The sequence below is a fragment of the Canis lupus genome, chromosome 38 (assembly GCF_048164855.1).
Source record: "Canis lupus baileyi chromosome 38, mCanLup2.hap1, whole genome shotgun sequence".
Classification (NCBI taxonomy): Eukaryota; Metazoa; Chordata; class Mammalia; order Carnivora; family Canidae; genus Canis; species Canis lupus.
This window is the reverse complement of record NC_132875.1, coordinates 14,020,022-14,045,899: the sequence shown is the minus strand read 5'-3', so window position 1 is coordinate 14,045,899 and position 25,878 is coordinate 14,020,022. Positions and strand designations below refer to the sequence as shown.

The following is a 25,878-nucleotide window of genomic DNA, read 5'->3' as shown; positions in this document are numbered from 1 at the left end:
AATTAACCACTGAAGTTATTTGTAATTATTCCACCTATGCAAGAAATATAAGATTTAAATATGGCTAAAATAGTGGCTACATATAAAATGGTGGCAACACCCAAATCAGGATGAAGAGAAACTGCATCACTCATGCATTGTTTGTAGGAATGTAAAACAGTGCAGCCACAGAGGAAAATAGTATTTCCTTATAAAGCTTAACCTACAATTACTATATTATCCAGCAAATACATGTTAGCACTTATCTCAGAGAAATAAAAACATATTCAAAGAAAAACCTACAGCAACTTTATTTGTAGAAGCCAAAACCTGAAAATGCTCAGTTTAGATGGACCTCAACAGGTGGATGGTTAAATAAATTGGTACAAGTAAACCATGTAATACTTGTCAGCAGCAACAACAAAATGAACTATTATTACACATACTCACATACATTAATCTCCAGGGACTTATGCTGAGTTTAAAAATGCCAATCCCAGAAGTTTACATACTGTATGATCCCATTTATGCAGCCTTTTTGAAAGAAAAACATTTCAGAAATAGAGGACAGTTTAGCGCTTGCCAGTGGTTAGGGACCAAGGGCAGGAAGGTGTGAGAGGGGTAGATCTAAAAATGCAACACAAAGATCATTGTTGTCTTGGATCTGTTCAGTATCTTGACTGACAAAGGGCTACCTAAATCTATACAGGTGAAATTGTACAGAATTTATTACACACACATACACATATACATATATGAATACAAGTAAATCTGGAGAATTTGAATGATTGGTGGATTATATTAATTCCAATATTCTGGTTGAGCTATTTTAAGTTTGTACAATGCTATCATTGGGGGGACAAAACGAATGAGGGATTTCGTTGCGTTATTTCTTACTACTGTATGTGAATTTACAATTATCTCAATAATAATTTCAATTTAAAATTTCTAACAGATACAGATAATAATGCTTATATTTAGACATGGGAAAAACCACTGTGAGGTTGAGTAATCAGAAGAGGGAATAAAGAAGACATTAGATCTTAGGCATTAGGTCATTTGTTTTGTTTGATAAGCAGAAGCAGGAAAGCACAATACACACTTGAGCACTATAGCAGGTATACACCATTATAATGATAGATTTTCTTCCCTACTTCTTGGATGAGGCCATGAACTCCTCCTGGAAGTCTGAGTCTTATTTACCTTATTCATCTTTGTACTCCTAGAATTTAGCCCTGTTATCTGCATACAGTTCCTGATAAGGAAGTCTTTGCTGATTAAATGTGTGATTTAATCAGTAAGCTTACTGATAGAGGAAAATATGTACAAATTATGGTATAAGAGATTGTAAAATGGTGATGGGCGCCTTGGTGGCTTAGTTGGTGAAGCATCTGCCCTTGGCTCAGGTCATGGTCCTGGTGTCCTGGGATTGAACTCCACGTGGGGCTCCCTGCTCAGTGGGGAACCTGCTTCTCCCTCTGCCCCCTCCCACTGCTTGTGCAGTCTCTCATTCTCTCTCTCGCAAATAAATGAATAAAATCTTTTTTAGAAAAGTAAAAAAAGAAGACTAAAATTGGAGTATCTTTTACAGTTAGGAAAGTTAATAGAACTAGTATGAATGTAAAAAAAGTTTGTAGATTAGTAAAAATGCTGAAAATTAATTGAATTACATTTTGATTGATGAAGTAGGGGTTTCCTTTGGAGACTTTAGGATTTTAGGAAAAGGCTATACATTCTCTCTACATATATGCACAGAAAGAATAAATTCAGCATGCTTAGATTTGCTTTCCCTCGGTTGCTGATCTAAATGTATACCTTTATCATCCATACCAATTTCTAGGACTCCGGAAGCATTTTTCAATCCTCCTTCTCTGTTACCAAATATATCAGATTGGTGTACAATCTTATTGATATTACTTCCAAATTGTTTATCACAATCCCTACAGTCACTATTTTCATTTTGTTCTCATAAAGGGCTATAAGGAAATAAACAGAGAATATTGAATTGAATTCATGAATGATATCCAAAGTTAAAACATTTTTCCCCAAAAGTTGACATGTTCATATTTCTGGGATTGTGTTCTAAATGTATGTCTAGTATTGAGAGTGATAGACTGATCACAAATTTTGTGACTGGTGGGGATTTTAAGGAGATATTTCAAATGGATATGATAAATCAGCAATGCTGATTTCCAGCCAGAGCCTCAAAACTGGATCAAGACAGTATTTAAAAACAAAAACAACAACAAAAACAAGTATCATATATCAAATGATTATCCAAATAAAATGATAGACAGCAGTCCCCAATTTTGAATACTGGTAATAAACTACATAGATTAAATGAAAAGCTTTGTAAATGATTTAACAGACTCTATGATAAATCCCAAAAAATTAACAAAATGCATGTTTTGATCTTAATAGAGGTTATGGAAATTAACCTCTCCCCTCTCCAGGTTAATATATATATACACACACACACACACACACACACACATATATATACACACACACATATATATATATAATCCATATTTTCTCAAATATTATATCCTCCTAACTTTATAAAACACCACGAAGCTTAAATATACTTTAAGCTGGGCAGCCCGGGTGGCTCAGCGGCTTAGTGCCGCCTTTGTCCCAGGGCCTGATCCTGGAGACCCGGGATCGAGTCCCATATCGGGCTCTCTGCATGGAGCCTGCCTCTCCCTCTGCCAATGTCTCTGCCTCTCTCTCTCTCTGTGTGTGTGTCTCTCATGAATAAATAAATAAAATCTTTAAAAAAAAAAAAAATATACTTTAAGCTGACTTAAATATACCATGTGTGGCCAAAGCTAAAAATCAAACTAATTGCTAGTTCTCCCTATTTATTTTAGAATAAGTTGACTGAGGTGTATTTACATCAATTTAAACACATTATTTTCAAGATTTTATTTTTATTTATTCATGAGAGACACAAAGAGAGAAAGAGGCAGAGACATAGGCAGAGGGAGGCTCCATGCAGGGAGCTCGATGTGGGACTTAAACCTGGGTCTCTAGGATCATGCCCTGGGCCAAAGACAGGCACTAAACCGCTGAGCCACCCAGGCATCCCAAAATGCAACCATCTTAGATGTACATTTCAACAAGCAATGACAAATTCATACACCTGTGTAACTACCACATTGAAATACAGAACATTCCCTTATCTCCAAAAGTTCCTTGAGTGTCATCACAATCAAACTCTCCACACCTCCATCTCCAGGTAGCCATTCACATTTGTGTGTTTTTGTTTTTTTTTTTGTGTGTGTGTGTGTGTGTGTATGTTTCACTATGGATATGACTTACCTTTCCTAGAATTTCTTATAAATGAAATAATTCTATAAATACTATTTTATGTCTGGATTCTCGCACTCAGCATGTTTCGACATTCACCCATGTTATTACAATAAAAAGGAGGGGAGGGGTTTAAAGTCCAGGTCAATTAGGTATCTATCATTAATTATATTTATAATTTAATTTATGTGTAAATAGAAACCAAAAAACCCCAAACAGATGTTCAAATTTTCAGATGTTACAAATTAATTTCAGCTGATACATACTTTTCAATAATGATTTAGTATCATCAAAACATTCTTGCTTTGCTTCCCCTTCCCCTATCTACATATTGTAACTATGTAAAAGAGAGAGTATCAAACTTAAAGTTTCGGACAAGTAAAAAATATTAGGAGGCTTTATAACTTAATCAATGTATTTACTAAATATATAAGGCATTCCTTATCTGTTACATTCTAGATAATTCAGTGGCTCAAAATCTGTTCTTCAAATACATCATGAGTTATAGTTACTTAGCTAAATAAATATCTCATTGAAATACACACGACTTTTCAATACAGAATATTTCAAAACATTAATATTAAAAAATAAGTAGCAATATCCTTAAAATTATTAATTATAAGCCAAAAATTGTAATCCATTCTTCATTGACTAAAATAAATTACAAAGTAAAAGTGCCAATATAAATTAAAGTTTTGATACATGAAAGTTAAGTAGCAACTAATATAATGAAAAATTAAGATACATTTTATATTTTAACAGTACTGTCAATTCCGTTAAAAATGACAACTTTCATCTTTTAAATATCAGAATAAGACATTTCAAGATTTCCTAAACTTTCAATGTGTTAAATTATCAATAAACATTATATATGTGGGACACCTGGGTGGCTCAGTGGTAGAGCCTCTGCCTTCAGCTAAGGGCTTGATCCTGGAGTCCAGGGATCGAGTCCCACATCGGACTCCCTGCGAAGATCCTGCCTCTCTCTCTCTCGTGAATAAATAAATAAAATCTTAAAAAATATATGTGTGTGTATGTATACATATATATATAAAAAATATATGTGTGTGTATGTATACATATATATATATAGAGAGAGAGAGAGAGAGTGTGTGTATATATATATATATAGAGAGAGAGGTAAATAAAAGATCTGTATTTCTCTTCTAGTCAGATTTTTCTATATATATTTCTGATTTTTTTTGTTTTTATAATATTTTTATTAGTAAAAAATCTATTTGTTTTAAAAATGTAATCCATATCAGAATGAATAAAATATATACAATTCAATTTCTTTTAAAGTTGGCACATAACTTTGTGTAAGTTTAACATGTATGATGTATTGATTTGATGCATTTACATACGCAATATGATTGCTATCATAGTGTTAGCTAACCTTCATCATGTCACATTATTATTTCCTCTTTGTGGTGAGAACATTTAAGATTTAGTGTCTTAGCAACTTTCAAATATACATTTTTGTTAACTATAATGTCAATGCTATGTATTAGGCCTCCATAACTTATTCATTTTCTAACTGCAAGTTTGTACCTTTTAACCAACATCTCTCAAATTGCCTCCCAGCCCAGGCCCTGGTAACAGCCACTCATTCTCTGTTTCTACAAGTATTCACCCGTAGACGAACATTTAGGTTATTTCCATATCTTGGTTATTGTGAATAATGCTGCAATAAACATGGGAGTAAAGATATCTCTTTGAAATATTGTATGAAATTAAATAACATACTCATATTTTCATTTATGTCCACCTATAATATTGTATATTGTTTTAGGAACCACTTGGTAAAATGAGATCATTAGCATCTCCACATTTTCACAAAATCCTTCTACCTTCCAACTTTTGGCAGCTAATACTTTTTACATAATGGAGATTTAGACTTCAGTGATTAATTTTTCATTTGCTTCCACACATGAGTGTCTATTTGTGCTGCCTATTGTGCAAAGTATATAAAATGGAGAATGACAAAGTTTCACAAATATGAATCTTTAATGAGAGTGTCAAGGAATCAAATCCTTTTATATTATTTCAATAGAAAATATTTGAATATTTCCCTATATTTTCTATGGTTTTGATACAATTCTGATCAATGGATAGATTAAAATCAAAATTATAGCTTATTCTAGTGCTGAAATATTGTTTTACATGATGAAAATGTCTGCTTGAATTTTATACCTATTATCAATACTGGAATTTAAGAGTTTCAAAATCTAAACTATTCTTTCAGGATAGTTTGTTAGAATTAGAGATCCTCTTATTTCATATATAATATTTTTTTAAAGATTTTATTTATTTATTAATGAGAGACACAAAGAGAGAGAGAAAGGCAGAGACAAAGGCAGAGGGAGAAGCAGGCTCCATGCAGGGAGCCTAATGTGGGACTCCATCCTGGGTCTCCAGGATTAGGCCTTGGGCTGAAGGTGGCGCTAAAACGCTGAGCCACCTGGGCCATCCTATATACCACATTTTTAATAATTATGAGTATGAATACTTTGAAAGTATAAAATTAAAAGGAAATCTAGCATCAACTTTATCTGCATATCTATCAATATGGTCTTATTATTATATGAGAAAGTGATATTACACAGGTACTGGAAGTAACACGTCAGTTCATGAATAAATTCATTTGTTCATGAAAAAAAGGTGGCAGAGGGACACAACATCACAGTAGTCTAACACTCAAAACACCTGCTAGGGTCATGCCATGTACTTTTCTAAATGAGTTCAATATCGGGAAAGCTACAGAAGATTGGTTCTTCCAAAAAGTTGCTGCTGCGGCAACTAACCATAATGAGCATAGATATCGTCAGGGATATATTTTTTTAAAGATTTTATTTATTTATTCATGAGAGACACAGACAGAGAGGCAGAGAGAGAAGCAGGCTCCTCACAGGGAGCCCGACGCGTAACTCGATCCCGGGACTCCAGGATCACGCCCTGGGCCCAAGGCAGGCGCCAAACCCCTGAGCCACACAGGGATCCCTCTTCAGGGATATTAAAGGGAAATTACTTATCCATTTGATCAAATGCACCAGCATAAATGAAAGTAGTTTAAAATCTGAATGGTAATTCCACATAATACCAAGGTAAAATTTTACCCAGAAAGATTTCGTATTTAAAATTATAAAACAAAATTACATTTCTGAAACTTTAAAAGGTTTTACAAAACAAAAAATGACAGATGAGTCCAGAGTTTCAGAAAGGTTACAATGGAAACTTTCCAGCATCTATCGAAAATCATAGCCAAAAAAAAAAAAAAAAAAGTGAAGTAAAAAAAGAAAATACATCCTTGGTATCTATGAAAAGAGAAAATTATGGAAAATGAAATAGTTTCCTATGGGGACTGACGAATGCACAATTTTGAATCCATGCTGTTTCCTAGATATTAAAACTAAATATAGTACATCTGCTCTACTGCATCAGAGATAATATATCACAGTGTGAAGTTTCATGATGATTATGTGTATTCAGCTGTTTTTTTTTTTTTTTTCTGGATATTGCTATTCCTTTGCTTTTTTCATTATCTGAGAGCAGGAAAGACTGCTTTTAAGGAACTAGCAAAAAAAAAAATAAATAAATAAAAGAATTAAAAAATAAAAGAAAGAAAGAAAAAGAAAAACAGTAAGGGAATCCAGGTGACACAATAATGAAATGTGTAGCAAAGTAAAAATCCCATATTGGAAAGTGGGCTGCTTTTCAGACCCAGGACTGATTATGTTGTTGGATGACTAAATACTCCAGGGTAGTTCACTCCAGCAGCTGAGGTGCGGTCCAAATCGCTCATGCACCAGTTCAGCCATATGATATCATTTCTGCTTGATTGAAGAGAAACTACTAACTCAAACCCTTATTCTGAGTTAAAGTAATACAGATACAGTAGACAGGAGAGGGAAGCAAGGTATAATAGGTCTATACGTTTAAGGAAAAATGAAGAGCAAAGAATTATTTGGTATTACAAAAATGTTACTAGACTGTGCCATGAAGCCATCAACTACCCCAAATAGCATCATGAAAATGCGTAAAACTAAATGCTTGTTTCCTTTATGACTTATAAAGTAAAATAACAAAGTAAAATAACAAAATTTTCTCTATGCCAACTTAACAAGGGGAGATGAAAAAAACAGTCCAAGTACTTAATCATAATATTATTAATTATTTTTAAGGAAAATAAATGATTTAGAAACAAGTAATTGAAACATGATACTAATTAACTTTCAAATTACATACAGTAACCATAGTTTTCTTACTCCAACACATGTCCAAGCCAGGAATTTTAGATTTCGTGATCATGGACAGAAGCTTGTTATTAATGTGTTTTCCTTTCCTCAGTCTCTTCCATGAAATAGAATGCAAGGCTCATGCTGTGACTATGCAATATTGTTCCCTGCAAGAAACGATTTTGTTCTGCCTCAGAGGCAATATGTTTTTATGCTTAATTTTGCCCTGGGTAACCACAATGCTTGTTTATGTCCTTAAAATGCCTTTTAAAGAAATTGATTTCCATGAATCATCAATAAATCCTGCTTTACAATCTAATTCTCTCATTCTGAGCAGAGGAAAAAAATTTAAATTTTCTTGCTCTATCATAGGTTTATTAATCATGATTAAGCAGTAGCATTTAATCACGTGCAGAGATACACAAATATATCTCTCTTCATATTTCAGCATTACTTTAATTATAGGCTTTTATTTAAAGTTTTGTCACTAGCTTAGGATCAGTTTAAAGTATAAAGAAATAATACAGCATAATAAAGCTATGCAACTGAATTTTTCCTATTGAACAAATACAGAATAAAATAAAGCTGTGTTCTAAAGACTAGGAGAAAGGGTCAGCTCCAGTGGCTGTGAGGAGAAAGAAAAATAAAATCCATTATTAATGATTGACAACACTGTTATATTAATTTTCATAGTATACATAACAGTGGGACAATAGAATATATCTCAGTTAAATGATACAATAAAATCATCAAAATTTGCATTTTGGAGACAAATTAGAGAGGTACCTTAAAGTAAAGTTGCCCATGTCCAAGTAGAAACAATCATTAGATTTAGATATTTAGTAATATTAAAAAAGGTTAAATGATGAGGAGGTTCTACATTAAAAAAAAAAAAATCCTTCTACTTAAAGGAAAGAAAATAATCAAACTAATAATTTTAAAAAAGAATACTTCATTATTTTTAAATGTGTTTAGTATTCATCTGAATATTAAATGTTTTCAAAAATATTGTACTGTTTTTTTTTCAAAAATGTATGTGCTCATAAAAATTAAAGATATAACCACTGATGACTCACTTTTGAAAAGCCTACCAAACATATTTTTGTAAAATCAATAAACATATTTGATTGATGTAATTAATCTTCTAAAAAATGGTAATACATGCTGTTTTGTAAACTGTCTTTACTATTTATCAAATTTTCCATGGTCATTTTCCAACAGATTATTTTCCTGCATCATTATTTATACTGTTTTAGTAATATTCAAAATAACATGTTTGTCTTTTCCTTAGCAATCTCCTACTGATGAGCAATGCACTTTTCCAATTTTGCTATTAAAAATACCTTAAGAAAAACAATTATTTAATATTTACTAAAGATCCAACTTTGCCCTATCTAATGACTAACTTCTAAGGCCATGCATTTAGTGTTGGCATAACAAGTAACAACCTGCTCTCCAAAATTTCAATTTCAAACATCACACTTACTGACCACCATATTGTATGTTTCTAGTAAATGTTCTCCAGTATTTTGGCTGTAATAATATTTTTAACCCCACCAAGATTTAAATCCTACAAGTTTCTACCACATCAATACTTTAGGTCATCAGTGACCATGTACCCATAATTTCTCCAATCACTGTGACCTTACTGTTTAAACAAATCCTTCCCCCTAAACTCTAGGTATTATATTTAACCTACCTCAATACCTAATACAAACCACATATAAACATAGAGCTCTTGATATTCCAATCGTCCAATCCAACTCCTACTAGAGTCCTAGTATCTCAGCTAATGCCAACCACACAGTGCCAGTTGCTTAGGCCAAAATATACTTGTCATCTTTTCTTCCTCTTTTTAATTCTCCAGATCTAGTGTAAATCTAGTAAAACTAGATGACAAGACCTTACAAAATGTATCTGAACTGACCATTTTCACTCTGCATACTGTCCTCACATGGTCTAAAAAACTTGGGTTTCTTGACGACATTATTGCATTAGCCATTTAATTACCCAAACTTATGTCTTAGCTCACTGATCCTTCTTGACACAGCTGCCAGAATTGTAATGTGTAACTCATATATGGAATTGTGTCTTTATCTTCTTCTTCTTTTTTTTTTTTATTTATTTTTTTTTTTAGGTTATCTTCTTTAAACACTCTCATGGCATTATATATCCCTCAGGGTAAAAAAGAAAGTAGCTATGAGACCCTGTCTGACCTGGCTCTCCATTACCATAACAATCTCTCCTATTATTTCCATCCACCCTTGTTCATTCTACTTCAGCCATCTCAGTATCCTTCTCACTATTCTTTGAGCACCACTAGGTACGTTCCATCTTTAGGAGCATGTCTTATGGATCTTTGCTTTGTCTTACAGATCTTTATTCAAAAATTCACACACTCAGTTATGTTTTATAACAAATTACAACAAATATAAGCCTCTAGAAATTGGTGTTTTATTGGTGTTTTTGAAGCTTGAGTGATGAGTAAATCAAGGCAATAATCACCATCAAAATCAAACAATAAAGATCACTGAACAGTCCACAGAGATATCAAAACCTGAAAATCCAAGAGATAATCCACTGGGTCAGTAAAATTATAGACAGTATTTCTAAGCTGAAGAGATAAACACAGAAGAGTAGGGTGAGAAAGTAAAAAGTGGATGGCTACATGATAGTAACTTCGAGATGCTTGAATGTTTTTATTTTCCAAGTACACCAGATTTCCTAGAGTTGGCTTAATTAAATTAAGGAAAATTATATATACTATGGAATATAGGAATCCTTATAACCTTATAAGAAGAATATGTTTAAGTTTTTTAGTAACCAGAACTTTTTTTTTTCACATTCAGTTAAACATTATATTTGATTAAGGGGAAGAGTCAAAGATACATGCAAATGGAAAATTCATTTTGAGTATTTAGAAGACATTTAAATGTTTGCTGGAAAGAAAAAAGGAAAAATAAGTAGTAAGGGTTGTAGTCTTCCTCTAAAAAAAAAAAAGAAATTAAAATTTACTTCCTGTTCTTTCCTAATCACACACATGGACAATGAAGAGAATAATAAATCAATTTCTACTTAAAGTGGAATTCATGTTGGAACACAGAAGTTATTTAGTATATATTATAATGTCTCTGGATGGCAGGACTCTAAGGTAAGACTTGCTTCAATAGCAGTGGTATTTTTTGGTTTATTGAATAAGAGTATTCAATTCCTTGGATCAAGCAATTTTATGAAGATTGATTTGACAAGAACCATTAGTATAGAAAAGACTGGAGACAGGAAGAACAAAAATGTGGTCATCAAGACATGAGACTTGGGACAATGCATGTTGACTACAGTATGAAACACAGAAGACAGACTAAGGAACAGGGAGAGAGAGAATCCAATTTGTCTTAGTAATTAATTAGTTCATTATGGGACAAGAGTAACTAGTAATTACAGATAACTTTAATTCTAAGTAACTTATCAAAATACAGGATGCTTTGGTTTGTCATTGTTAAAGACTATTAACAGTAAGAATGTTAAAAATGAGCTTGTATGCAAAGCACATTTATATACACATTGCATTTTGATCCAAAAATATTTCCTTGACTTAGTTCCATATTCCAACATGTTTTTTAATTCAACAGAATTTTTTAAAAAGATTTATTTTTTATTTATTCATGAGAGACAGAGAGAGAGAGAGAGAGAGAGAGAGAGAGGCGCAAAGACACAGGCAGAGGGAGAAGCAGGCTCCATGCAGGCCGCCTGATGTGGGACTCAATCCTGGGACTCCAGGATCACGCCCTGGGCCGAGGCAGGGCAACCGCTGAGCCACCCAGGGATCCCTCAACAGAATCTTTAAAGTAATTTAACAATTTATATTTGCTTGAATTTTGAAGTTTCCTTTAAAGTGAATAAATATAGCCCTTTAAGATCATTCTAAAATATATTGATTACATTTTCATATCTGATCAAGTTGTAAACAGACTTTTAGAAACTTACATGTCTTTTAAGGAAAAAGTTTAAGTGAAAATTTGGTATATTTTTGCTTTCTAGTGAATAGATAATAATATCTAGAATTGATTGCTTTAAGTAAAAGATGCCCTTTTCTCAGCAAACTTTCTTCTCAATTAGTGTTGATTAAAAAGTGTCCTAGGGAGCAGCCACCATTGTCTGTACAAATTTACTATCATATAGCTTTCTATCCTTTTGTAGACATTTGTTTTCTAATAAGTAAATTGCAAACTGATATATTAAAAATGTCACTTTTTTTTTTCAATCCTGTGTTTTATTTGGAATGTAAAACCAGCCAATACAAACAATTCCCAGCCAATATCTAAAATGGCCAGAATAGGGCAGCCCCAGTGGCTCAGCAGTTTTGCGCCACCTTCAGCCCAGGGCGTGATCCTGGAGGATCCAGTCTCACATCAGGCTTCCTGCATGGAGCCTGCTTCTCCCTCTGCCTGTGTCTCTGCCTCTCTCTCTCTCTCTCTCTCTCTCTCTCTCTCTCTATCTCCGTGTGTGTGTCTCTCGTGAATAAATAAAATCTATTAAAAAAAAAAAGTTTAAAAAAAATAAAAAATAAATTAAATGGCCAGAATGGATTTCCTATGTTAATGACATTATAAACATCCTGATAGTCTGACAGTTCTTTAGAACATATCTTTAGTAAAAATATGAGTGTCACTTTTGAGATAAGGATGTTTAGATAATGTGGAAAGTATGTAAAGTGAGTTATTTAACTAGTGTTAACTAAGCTATTATTTAATTTCCCTTCCATCAGGGCACAGATCAAGTTTCTTCTTGTAGAAGACAAGAGTGCTTCAGGGTGCCTCAACCTAGAACTGTCTTCTCTAGGAATTTTGCATAACCAATTCCTTTCAGTGTTTCAGGTCCCAGATTAAATGTCACATCCCTAGAGTTTGACTACTTCAGATTCTTCACATACATGAACTCATGCAGTATTTGTACTTCTGTAACTGATTTATAGCATAATTTCCTTTGGGTTCATCCATTTTGTCACATATAGAAGGACTCTTCTTTTTTAAGGCTGACTACTATTCTATATATTACATTTTTTTTTCCTATTTACCTATCAATGAACACTTAGTTTCCATACATTGCCTATTATGAATAATTCTGTAATAAACCTGGGAGTGTAGATATCTTTTCAAGATCCTGATTTCAACTCTTCTGGATATATGTCCAGAAGTGGGGTTGCTAGATCATATGCTAGTTGTATCTTTAATATTTTGAGGACCTCCCAAACTAGTTTTCATAGCAGCTGCATCATTTTAAATTTTCAAAAAAGTGTGCAGGATTTCCAATTTCTCCACATCCTTGCCAACACTTATTGGGGGGGAGGGGTTGTCTTTTTTTTTTTATGATGCCATTCAAACAAGTGTGAAATAATCTCTCGTTGTGCTTTTGATTTCCCTGATGGTCACTGATGTTGGACATTTTTTTCATATACCTGTTGGTTATTTCTATGTCTTCTCTGGAGAAATGTTTATTCAAGTCCTTTGCTCACTTTAAAGCAATCTTAAGAAAGAACAAAGCTGGAGATATCACATTACTGATTTCAAAATTCAAAATATATTTCACTACAATAATTAAAACTGAAAGATTCTGGAATAAAACCAGATATACAGACCAATGGAACAGAACAGAACAGAAAGCTCAGAAATACACTCACTCAGAGTCAACTGATTGTCAACAAGGATTTCAAGAATACACAAATGCCAAAGGATGGTTTCTTTAAAAATGATTTTAAGAGGGATCCCTGGGTGGCGCAGTGGTTTGGCGCCTGCCTTTGGCCCAGGGTGCGATCCTGGAGACCCGGGATCGAATCCCACATCAGGCTCCCGGTGCATGGAGCCTGCTTCTCCCTCTGCCTATGTCTCTGCCTCTCTCTCTCTCTCTCTCTCTCTCTCTCTCTCTTTCTGTGACTATCATAAATAAATAAAAATTTAAAAAAAATTTAAAAAAATGATTTTAAGAAAACTAGATTATCTACATGCAAAAGATTTTAGTGGACCCTTATCTTACACCATACACAAACATAATCCACAAATGATTTAAAGATTTAAACAGAAGACCAGAGGAGCACCTGGGTGGCCTAGCCCATTAATAGGCTGACTCTTGGTTTAGACTCAGGTCATCAATCATCTCAGGGTTGTGAGATGCAGTCCTGCCTCAGCTCTGAGCTCAGTGTGGAGTCTGCTTCAGTTCTCTCTTCCTCTGCCACCTCCTACCTCGTGCTCGCTTATGTGTGCACGTGCTCTCTCTCTCTCAAATAAATAAATCTTTTAAAAAAAAATAAATAAAATTAAAAAAAAAAATAAGCATAAGACCTGAAACTGTAAAACTGGAAGAAAACATAGGAAAAACCATGCCCATTGCCTGATGATAGTATCTTGGATTCAACAACCAAAAGCATAAGCAACAAAAACAAAAATAAAAAGTAGGGCAACATCAAACTAAAAGCTTCTGCACAGCAAAGGAAATGATCAACAGAGTGAAAAAGCAACTTACAAAATCAGAGAATATATTTTCAAACCATATATCTGATAAAAGGTTAATATTCAAAATATATAAGGAACTCTTACAACTCAACTCCAAAAACAAATAACTCCACCTCTTGATGACAGGAATTTCAAAATACCTATGGCCATTTCAAAACCATCATACATATATTTTCACATATATTCAGATACATATTCATATGCTGTGTAACTTGAACTACATTGTCTTAGATTATATTATTTCTTCTGACAGTTTCTGGCAATAGTAGTCTTTATTTCTGAATTCTCTGATTTAAGACAAGAAAAAGATGGAGATGATGCAGGCTGTCCATTTTATGAGTATATTATCTAAATTTTCATTCTAACATACAACTTAATCTTGAATTAGGTATGTACTGATGAGACAGTAATGATTGAAAATGTCTCTATAAAAATGATAGAAAAATATGTTTGGTGACACAATGTGATCTCTTCATATATCTGTTGGTTATTTTGATGTCTTCTCTGAAGAAATGTTTATTTACCTCCTTTGCTTATTTTAAAGCAATCTTAAGTTACTTACTATTTTATGATATTCTCGATCATATTATATAGGTTTATTTTTTTTATCTGGAGAATAAAATTACCCATGTCTTTAAGGACTGCTCAGGATTTTATTGCAACTACATATTTTATTGCCTTTTTAAAAGTAACTTTAAACAATAGAAAAATAAAAGAGTTTGGCATTTTTTTCATTTCTATTTTTAAATAGAAAACAAGTAAACACAAAACAGACCTAACAAAACTTCATAGAAACTTCACAGATACACTTTGATATTTTTCCCTCAAAATTGAGACAACAGGGGATCTCTGGGTGGCGCAGCGGTTTGGCGCCTGCCTTTGGCCCAGGGCGCGATCCTGGAGACCCGGGATCGAATCCCACATCGGGCTCCCGGTGCATGGAGCCTGCTTCTCCCTCTGCCTATGTCTCTGCCTTTCTCTCTCTCTCTCACTGTGTGCCTATCATAAATAAATAAAATAAAATTAAAATTAAAAAAAATTGAGACAACACTATGTCTAAGAAACATATTTCTAGGTATGACAAAAGCTCTGACTCTCCCAAGTTGTCTACATAAAAGGATTAAGGTCTGAGTCACTCTAGTGTCAGCTCTGCTGGAATTAGCTCTGCTGACATTAAGTGAATTTGTATTACCAGGACTTGAGCAGGGAAATCTGCCTTGTTTGATTTACTGCAAGTTTTTCATGTCCTTTGTCATATTAAGTTGCTCTTCAGTCTTTATGTTTATCCATTTGCATTTACCTTGGAAATGTGATTATTTACTAAAAGTGAGAAAATAATTATATACATTTGGTTCTTTCATATTTTTTCTTTCTTCCCAAGAGGTGCCGTATATGAGGTATCACTCTTAAGATATTGTTCATAAAACCTAACTACTAGGAAAGTGATGTGTTAGATAAAGGGTATTGTTGAATGTTTTTCTTCATTTATTTATATCTCTAACTTTGGTATATTTAAGTAGCTTCAATATTTTGTAGCGTTAGTTTGTCTCAGGAACTAGCATTTTTAAATGAATTTCACCGTCTTTATTTTCTTCTTGAACAGAATTTTAAAATACTGTAATACTCTACTATAATCACTATGACATTAAAATAATGTCACAAGGATGCCTGATTTTATTTTAATTTTTATTTAATTTTTTAGATGCCTGATTTTATAACTGAAAATTACATCTATGCATTTTTACTATATATATATATATTTTTTTTACTATAATATAGTTAAGCTTTAATTTTCAGTGATTTTTTTTTAATGCTGCTAAGTCAACTACTTTAGTTGGTCTAAACTTTTTCAATTTGTTCTTCTGAGAATCCATGGTTTCCTCTTTGCTAAGAATCATTCATGAAAGAAAGATTGATCTGCAATATTGAAGTGGATTTTGAAGGCCCAAAGTGAAAAATACTTAGCAGCCTTGGTGCATGGTGCCCCCAACAGCAATTGTCTACTTCTGAATCAAAAGTAACTTTTGGCTTCTAAATTAAATAATATTTTTTTAATTAAGTTTTTACCAACCCCACCCCACCCCCAACCCCCGCAGCCCAAAAATTAACAATGACTGACCTGGAAATTAGCAATGTCATTACTACATCCTAAAAGCTAGATTTAGGGATTTGTGGTTTGTTGTTGTTTTTCTACTTAGAAACTTGAAATATGAGTTGCATACTGATAGTCAAATAAAATAATTAAATGAACTTTATCAACTCAGGGTAGACATTCAAGTAAGTCTCAGCATCTTGAACTATAATGGTAGGTAGATGACATGATGAAATATTTTAAATGATAACAGAAAGTTGTTTCTAACTTATTTGAATACATAAATTGCTTTGAGTGGTGAGCAGTAAAGAAATTGCAGTTTGTCATGTTACTTTCCCAACATTTTAAATATTAACTGGTCTCATAAACTTTGTGTAGGAAATAATATATATTCCTTCTCTAATAAAACAAATTTGCAAGTCAATATAATTCCTACTTTTTCAGAAGTTGAAGATTTATCTTAGTAGAGAACCAATTTTAGAAAAAATTACAAGATTTTTTTCTCATTAAGTGCCTGACTCATTAATAAAGCAACATGAATTAGGAACACTTCTTTCCCTAGAAATGATATGTAACATTTATTTTGGGGATGCTGTGCAAACTTGTAGAAATTTTACTATGCATAATTACACTGGACATGCATGTGAGTTTTATAAATTTATTTTTAATTATCCTGTCAGCACTGCAAATTAATCACTGTTACCTCAATTTTTTTAAATGGTGAAATTCATGTCCAGAGTAAAAACATAATACCATCTTCTGAGCCACCTTTAAGCTAAGGGTAGGTCTCTAAAGAAAGGTGAAGCTGTAAACCATTAGCCCACAAGCTTTGCAGCTGAAGAATAGGCACAGTGGCAGGATGCTAATGGCATTATCTGGGAGGGAAACCAAAAGCCTTTAATACCACCGAGGAGAGAAAGTACACATTCGGTCTGTCATCCCTTCTGTAAGCAGGCAATATATCCATTCAACCAAGATTTATTGAGAACAAGCTATGGGTAAGCAACTATACTAAAAACCATGGATATACAGACTAAGAAATATGGCTTCTGCCCTGGAGGATTCTTCAGTGCAGTTGTGAAGACTAGAGTATACAGATAATTACAAGATTGAACTGAAATACTGGAGTAGAGGAATCTACAGATTTCTCTGGGGGCACACAGAATGTGAAAAATTTCATCTTCCAATAGGTACATTTCCTCAGACTTTAATTCTTTAGTTTTCTCTTTTCCTCCATTAACTTTTATCTTATTTCTTTATATATTTTTGCTGTCTAAATAAAAGGCCATCTCCCCTTTGCACATTGAATTACCATCTGTTTTAATTACAGTAGAGCAGTGAACCACAAAGCTTATCGCTTTTTGTTCTTTTTAATATTTATTTATTCATGAGAGACAGAGAGAGAGAGAGAGGCAGAGACACAGGCAGAGGGAGAAGCAGGCTCCATGCAGGGAGCCTGACGTGGGACTCAATCCTGGGTCTCCAGGATCACGCCCTGGGCTGAAGGCGGCGCTAAATCGCTGAGCCACCGGGCCTGCCCCAAAGCTTATCTCTTAAACACAATGCATGCCAAGCTTAAAAAGAGGATTCATGTTTTCCTTAACTACTAGAAATTTTAATGTATTTTCTAAAATATATTCCAATGTTCTTCTTCTAAACACTTTTTAAAAATATTATAAAGAAGCTATGTTTTAATGAACTATTAAGAATTTATATATTTTATTTTCCAATAAAAAGATGGCATAATAGTCTACTACCCAAAGCAAATACCAGTTAAAATATTCTCATTGTTGACAAAAGAAGTAATGTAATAGGTATTTTGTTCCTTGATCAAACATTTGGTATGTGCACATATAATTTTAGAAGTAACCACACTTTTGTAGACAACTGTGTTTCCTTTCCATCTTTCAAGTGATTATTTATGATTGTACATAAATCAGTCAATGAGCTTTGTAAAGTAACTGACATAAGGCAGCCCCAAACTATCCATATATATCATATCATCCTTGCTGTTTTTTCTATATAGAAGATTTTGGAAATTGTAAGTAGCATTAAAATAAGTATGAGCAATCATTTATAGTAATCCAGGCCTCTCTTAGATGCCACAGTACATAATTTCTTCCATATTACAGTGAATATTTTGACAAAAGCTCTAACCTCTAACCTTAACCTTTGTTTAGTATGAGACATTCATTAAACTGAATTTAACATGGACCACTTTTTGACAAAATGTCTAATTAAGCATTCTGCAGAATCAATGATCATAGGACACTTTTTGGGATAGGCTGTTCTAAAACAATTTACTGTTTTTATCCCTCTACTAATTTTTATTTAAAGAACATAATTTTACCAGAAAATACACCAGGAAGCAAATCCAATGATTTATAGTGTCTATTTTCTTTAAGTTTCTTTTAATTTTTCATTATTAGTTGAAAAACTAATGTTTTAGTGATAATGCAAATACAATCACAGTGCTAGCTGTGGGAATACACAAATAGAGGTGGAAAAGTTAGTCAGTGGATCAAATCTGGCTTGCCACTGGGCCAAATCCAGACACACCAATTTGTTCATTTGTCTACAGTTGCTTTTGGTCAATAGCAGGAGTGAATAGCTGCTGCAATAGACAACATATGGCCCACAAAGTCAAAAATATTAACTACCAAGTCCTTTAGGAAAAAGTTTATTGATACCTGACAGAGAATGTTTAGGCATGGCTTCTACCTTCAGGAAGGTTAACATCTAATGAGTTTTCTCTAATAAACCCTAACCAAGATGTGGCTTTCTTTTCATAATTTTGAGATTTACAAAAAAGAAAACAATTTAGCTAGAAATTACATCATAGATAGAATATATTATTTTTCTTTCATGATTCATATTGATATACACTCAGATTGATGTATCCCTGGAGATGTATATTCTTTATGATTATGTATCAAGAGATATTTCTAAACTCTTTTGACAGCCCCAAATCAAAATACTGATGCCATCTCTGTATCTCTCAACCATCTTCAGATTACAAGCTACGCAACACTGATGGTTATAAATATATGAATTTGGAAACCATACCTATTTTGAGCTTACACCACACAACCCTACTGCTGCAGTTATCATATTTTATTTTTTCTTTCTTTAAAAGAATATTCTTCAGACAAAATTGTAAAAATACTTTTAGAGCAAGGATTGTTTTACTTTTGAGTTTTTATTATCTAGTATAATCGTAAAGACTCTACAAATACTGTTATATAAATTAGTGGATATGACAGATTTATTGCCTATGGATTAGTAATTAAAACTACTAACTTGATTGTTATAAATTTAAATAATCCAGATGTGAAGATTTGGTTTTATATATCAATGCCCCCAGCCATTCATTTACTTTTCAGTCAAATGTATGGCAATCACTTTTGTATTACGTAACTAAAAACTGTATTTCATTGCTAAGATTTGAAAAGAGGAAAGAATTTTGCTGAAATGTAAACATTTTGCTTTGCCATATGTTTGCTAGTTGTGTTAATAGATTCAATTTAAACATTTAAAAAATTCTGAACAAATTCCTTTCTTTCTGACAGTTCCAAAAAAAACCAAAATTAACTATGTTAACATAATAAAATAAATGTGTTAAAATTAGTTATTGGAATCAGAAAAATTTATTGATATCACTTTATGCTATAGAAATAGCCAATCATCTGAAACAGAGAACTTTGAGATGAAAATTGTTTTTCTTTCAAACATCTAATTTCAAAAGACCAATGGGGAAAAAAGAATCTTATAAAACAATGGTAATTTAAGGAATGCATAATTAAAAGTAGTATGGTAATATATACCTTATATTATTCTCTATACTACATTATAAAATAAAATAGAATATAATTACATAAAAAGTTGGACTTTTAGGGACGCCTGGGTGGCTCAGCGGTTGAGCATCTGCCTTTGGCTCAGGGTGTGATCCTGGAGTCCTAGGATTGAGTCCCATGTTGGGCTCTCTGCAGGGAGCCTGCTTCTCCCTCTGCCTATGCCTCTGCCTCTCTCTCTCTGTCTCTCATGAATAAATAAATAAAATCTTTTAAAAAATAGTATTATATATTATAAATATATCACTAAGGTAGCCAAATGAAAACACATAAAACAATAATCAGGCATCTAGTTCTCATGTTTTGAAAAATTAAATATCATTCACTGTTACTTAATAATTAAAATTGAGCTAAATAAGAATAAGAATATCTATTCTTCACAAAGAAACACCATAAAGTTTCCTGAATGCTAGGAGATCAAATTTCTCCTAATACTTAAAGTTATTAACATGAAAGGACATTTAAGAACCAGGACTATAGAAAGTATGATGTTTCTAGGTTTCACCTCAAAACTGGGTATCTTGAAAATATACCTGGACGTTATTCTCCATCCAGATAATATTAACTTCCCTATCATTTAAGAGCTGACATAAGGCCACAGCCTGTCTATGAGTTATTGTATTATGGAATTTACCTCTCTTATTAAAAACATCTTTTTTTTTTAGATTTTATTTATTTCTTCATGAGAGACACAGAGAGAAGGCAGAGATATAAGAGAGGGAGGAGCAGGCATCTCGCGGGGAGGCTGCTGTGGACTCAATCCTGGAACTCTGGGATCACGCCCTGAGCCAAAGACAGATGCTCAACCGCTGAGTCACCCAGGACTCCCAAAAAACAACATGATCTTTGAAGGTGTACTCTGTGCTGTGTCAGACACAGGGCTAGGTATAGCAAACAGATCCAAAGGTGAATAAAGAAGCTCAAAGAAGCTCACTATAAATTGGGAATAAAACAAAATATAAACATCATTACGGAAAAATTTGCTAAATGTTATAGAACATCCTCTTGCTTTGTATCACTATCAAAAATAACTTTCCACATAATCGTTATCAAATTCTACACTGTAATATTCCATATTACTTATGTCAACTCTATTTAATTAAACATCAGTATAATTGTTTTCCTTACAAGATTCTTCACTATGTATGGCCTTCTGCTTTTGTCTCTACTTAGAACAAGGACAAAGCCTATCTTGTTCACTGATGTAGTCTGTACTTCCTACCCAATGCCTCGATTAATACTAGAACTCTGTCCAAGAATTAAATCTCTAAGATTCTTAGTCATCTTCACACAAATAATTTATATTCTCTCCCTCGTGTCATAGCCTTATTTTCAAATTCCCACTTTCGTCTTTGCAAATATAATCAACTTAAACAGTACTCTATTTAATATCTCATATCTTTTTGTTATTGTTGTCTTATCTTTTTACCTCTACATATTATAAATTCATCAGTGTGTTAAACATATCATTAGTTATTTCTGGCTCTACTGTTATTGATGAAAAGTCAGTAATAATTCTTACCATTGTTTGCCTGTACGAAATTTTGTTTTCCTTATGGTTGGTTTTAAGATTTTAATTGATTTTCTACAGTTTGACTAACTTTCCTCAATGTGCCTGGTGATTATATTTATGCCTCTTGTGGCTTGCTCAGCTGCTGTAACCCAAATGTAATTTTCATAGAATTTTAAAGTTTTAACTTTTTTTTCCCAAAATGTTTTCTCTATCCTGATGTGTTATGTGGTATTTTCCTACTCAGGTCTCTAAAACTGTTCATTTTTCTTCATTACCCTTGTGTTCTTCAAATTGATAATTGATAATTGTGCTCAATCTACTGGCTCTTTCTTCTATAATTTTAGTTAATTCCAGAATTTATTTTCTATTGAATATTACTGTTTCTATCTGATGAGATTAGCACTTATAATTAATTTAGACATTTTTTTCGTTTAATTAAGTTACTTAAAATGGATGCTTTAAATGTGTAGTCTAATCTCTGTACCATTCCAGATTGTTGTTTATTAACTGTTTTTCCCTGTCTAGGAATTACATGGATTCTTTTGCTTCTTTGTAATATCATTGATGGGAGGGTAACAGCTTTACTGAGTTAAATTTAATATACAATATAATTAAACCATTTATTAAAAGTGAGCAGGACAACTGATTTTAGTTTTTAGTACACTTACAGAGTTATGCCACCACCATGATCAATTTAAGAATATTTCCAACACTTCTCATCAAAAGAAACCATGCACCTTTCAGCAGTTATTCTGTTTTCCTCCATTGATCCACTTTTATTCTCTGCAGATTTTCCTATTCTATACGTTTAATACAAACAGAACCATACAATACACGTCTTTTATGTCTAGTTTTCATTCAGCCTAGTATTCTTAAGGTCCATCCATGTTGTAATATCCATACTTCATTTGTTATAGGGGTGCTTACCAAAGGAGATATTCTTTATTTTGCCAAATGAAGTTCTTAAATACACCCCAAGCCCCTATTATATACATCTTAATTTTATAAAGACATTTTCACACACATAAAAAAAAAAAAATAGAGCATAATCCACAACAAGGGGTTCCTAAAAATTTTTTAAACTTAGCTCCATGAAAAACAGCATTTCATACCGGGGGCCACTAAAAACTTCCGGTGACATTTGGAAAACTTGCGGCCATTCACACCCTGTGGGGTTCCCCTTTCTTCACCTGTAAACCACAAGCTGCACTAGATGACTCCTCCCTTTTTCCATTTATGTATTCTTAAACTGTTTTTTTTTAATTGTTAAATTTAATTGTTTTAAATCTAAAAAAAAAAAAAAATTTGTTTTTTAATACACCCATTACGTGCCTGGCACTATGCTCAGCATGATGGCTTTTAACCAATCTATAATTTTATAGTCTTTCATCAGTAAATTCACATTTCCTAGTTGCTTTAAATTCCAAACAGTGGTGGACTAGGCTGAGGTCGCAAAAGAAAGTTCAAAAGGAAAAAGGCTGTATATAAAGGCGGATGGGCGGGTGGGCTCAGAGAGGGGTACGTCGTAGTGTTTTAGGGCCGGGCTTCACAAAAGGGGTGGCATTTGGAAGGGTTCGCCAGCCAGGTCGGGGGTGGGCAAGGATCAACTGGAAACCAGGCACCTGCACGGCGGTCCCGCGCTAAGGTCGGGGGAATTTACCTTGGAGACCAGCCTGCTGTGCCGGCTTTTCCGCAGAATCCCGAGTGGGCCAAGCGGCGCGGAGACAGGCGAGGCCCGCAGGAGGAAGAGACCAGACGTCGGCAAACCCCTAAGATGACCCCTAAGATGCTGCCGCACTGCACGGCGAGGGAGGGGCCGGGCTGCGGGCCGTTTCGGGGCAGAACTAACGGCAGAACGCACCCTCGGTGCCCCCACGAACTCCGTGAAAGAGCGGGCCTCTTTTCCTCGGACTTCTGACCGTGTCTTCACACCATCCCGGCCATCACTCCTCGCCCACCTCACCCGGTCAGGGCAGGGCCTGGCGCCATGTCTCAAAACTCCAGGTCCCAGCGGTGCTTCCGGTCCCGAGAGCACAGCCTTGTGGGTAACTCGACACGTGCCTGAGATCCCGCGAGATCTCGCGCCCGTTCAGGGGCACCTGATGCGCAAGCGCGAGGCCTCGTCCTCCATCCTTTTTGAGAGCAGGTGTGCTCTCCACAGGTACTCGATACTTTCTTCTCGATATTTTCTTTACTTTTCCGTTCATGGACATTTGGTTGTTTCTGCTTTGTGAAGGTTACTCGTAATTGTTGTATTTATGAGCCTTCCTGTGTAAGTGTCTCCGAACCTCCACTTTATTTCTCTTAGGTACATTGCTAGGAGTGGTATTGCGAGGTCAAGATAATTCCATGTTTAATTTTTGAGAAATGGCCAAACTTTTTGCCAAAGATACTGCATTATTGTATATTTCTACCCGCAATGTATGAGGGTTTCAATTTCTCCATATCTTCACTTGTTATCCGTCTTTTTTTAATTTTTATTTTTATTTATTTATTTATTTATTTATTTTTAAATCATGGCCATCCTAGGGGATGTGAAATTGTGTCTCACTGTGGTTTGGGTTTGCATTTGCTGGCTAATGATGTTGAGCATCTTTTTTGTTGTTGTTCTTGCTGGCCTTTTTGAGATATTTTGAGAAATACCTATTTGGAGCCTTTGTTTATTTTTTAAAGGAGTGATCTGTCTTTTTATTAAGTGGTAAGAATTCTTTATACATTCTGGACACAAGCTTCTTATCAGAAATATGATTTATAGGAAGCCGCCACCTCTGCTGGAGGCCGCAGCCAGACCCGCGCCGGAACCATGTTTCCCAACCAGTATGACGATGACGTCACTGTTTGGAGCCCTCAGGGCAGGATTCATCAAATTGCATATGCAATGGAAGCTGTCAAACAAGGTTCAGCCACACTTGGTCTGAAATCAAAAACCCATGCAGTGTTGGGTGCGTTGAAGACAGCACAGTCAGAGCTTGCAGCTCAGCAGAAGAAAATTCTCCATGTTGATAACCATATTGGTATCTCAATTGCGGGACTTACTGCTGATGCTAGACTGTTGTGTAATTTTATGCGCCAGGAGTGTTTGGATTCCAGATTTGTATTTGACAGACCTCTTCCTGACCTCTTCCTGTGTCTCGTCCTGTATCTCTAATTGGAAGCAAGACCCAGATACCAACACAACGGTATGGCCGGAGACCATATGGTGTTGGACTGCTTATTGCTGGTTATGATGATATGGGCCCTCACATTTTCCAAACCTGTCCATCTGCCAACTATTTTGACTGTAGAGCCATGTCCATTGGAGCCCGTTCTCAATCAGCTCATACTTACTTGGAGAGACATATGTCTGGGTTTATGGAGTGCAATTTGAATGAACTGGTTAAACATGGTCTGCGTGCCTTACGAGAGACACTTCCTGCAGAACAGGACCTAACTACAAAGAATGTTTCCATTGGAATTGTTGGTAAAGACTTGGAGTTTACGATTTATGATGATGATGATGATGTATCTCCGTTCCTGGAAGGTCTTGAAGAAAGACCACAGAGAAAGGCACAGCCTGCTCAACCTGCTGATGAACCTGCAGAAAAGGCTGATGAACCAATGGAGCATTAAGTCACAAACCAGTCTACATGTGTATTATCAAATATGTAAGAATGCAGGAGCCCTTACTGAGGACAGTAATCTATACTTTGAACCAAAAGATGCAGCGTGGTCTTCTGGTATGTTTTAGGAATGGGTCCAGATGTGTTTTTCCCAAGTAACTTGTCTGAACCATATAATGTGTGCATTTTTCTTTGAGAGGGTCTATATAATCATTTTCTAGAAAGTATAGTTATCTGTACTAATGTTTGTATATGAAGAACATAGTGTCTTTGTGGTTTTAAAGACAACTGTGAAATAAAATTGTTTCACCTGCCTGTGGAAAAAAAAAAAGAAATATGATTTACAGATTTACAGGGGTGCCTGGATGGCTGAATGGGAAAAGGGATGAGTCATCTAGTGCAGTTTGTGGTTTACAGGTGAAGAAAGGGGAACCCCACAGAGTGTGAATGGCCACAAGTTTTCCCAATGTCACCGGAAGTTTTTAGCGGCCCACAGTACAAAATGCTGTTTTTCAGGGAGCTAAGTTTAAGGAAATTTTAGGAACCCCTTATTACAGATTATGCTCTAATTGTGTGTGTGTGTGTGTGTGTGTGTGTGAAAATGTCTATAAAATTAAGATGTATGTAATAGGGGTTTGGGGTATATTTAATAACTTCATTTGGCAAAATAAAGAATATCTCCTTTTGGGGATCCCTGGGTGCCTCAGTGGTTTAGCGCTGCCTGCAGCTCAGGGTCTGATCCTGGAGACCCAGGATCGAGTCCCACGTCGGGGTCCCTGCATGGAACCTGC

At 34.4% G+C, this 25,878-nt stretch overlaps 1 protein-coding gene and 1 pseudogene across 1 annotated transcript in view; one reads left to right on the top strand and one right to left on the bottom strand.

The window, feature by feature from the left end:
• LOC140626765 (uncharacterized) overlaps positions 1-23,933 on the bottom strand; it is a 441,573-nt gene extending 417,640 nt beyond the window's left edge. Inside the window, exons 1-2 of the mRNA XM_072814510.1 lie at positions 23,903-23,933; positions 23,149-23,549 (exon numbers count right to left, since the gene is read on the bottom strand). Of these exons, the coding sequence (XP_072670611.1) occupies positions 23,149-23,549; positions 23,903-23,933 (432 nt within the window). The remainder of the gene's footprint in view (positions 1-23,148; positions 23,550-23,902) is intronic.
• Positions 23,579-25,457, top strand: LOC140627014 (proteasome subunit alpha type-1 pseudogene; annotated as a pseudogene).
• The last annotated feature ends 421 nt before the right edge of the window (positions 25,458-25,878 follow it).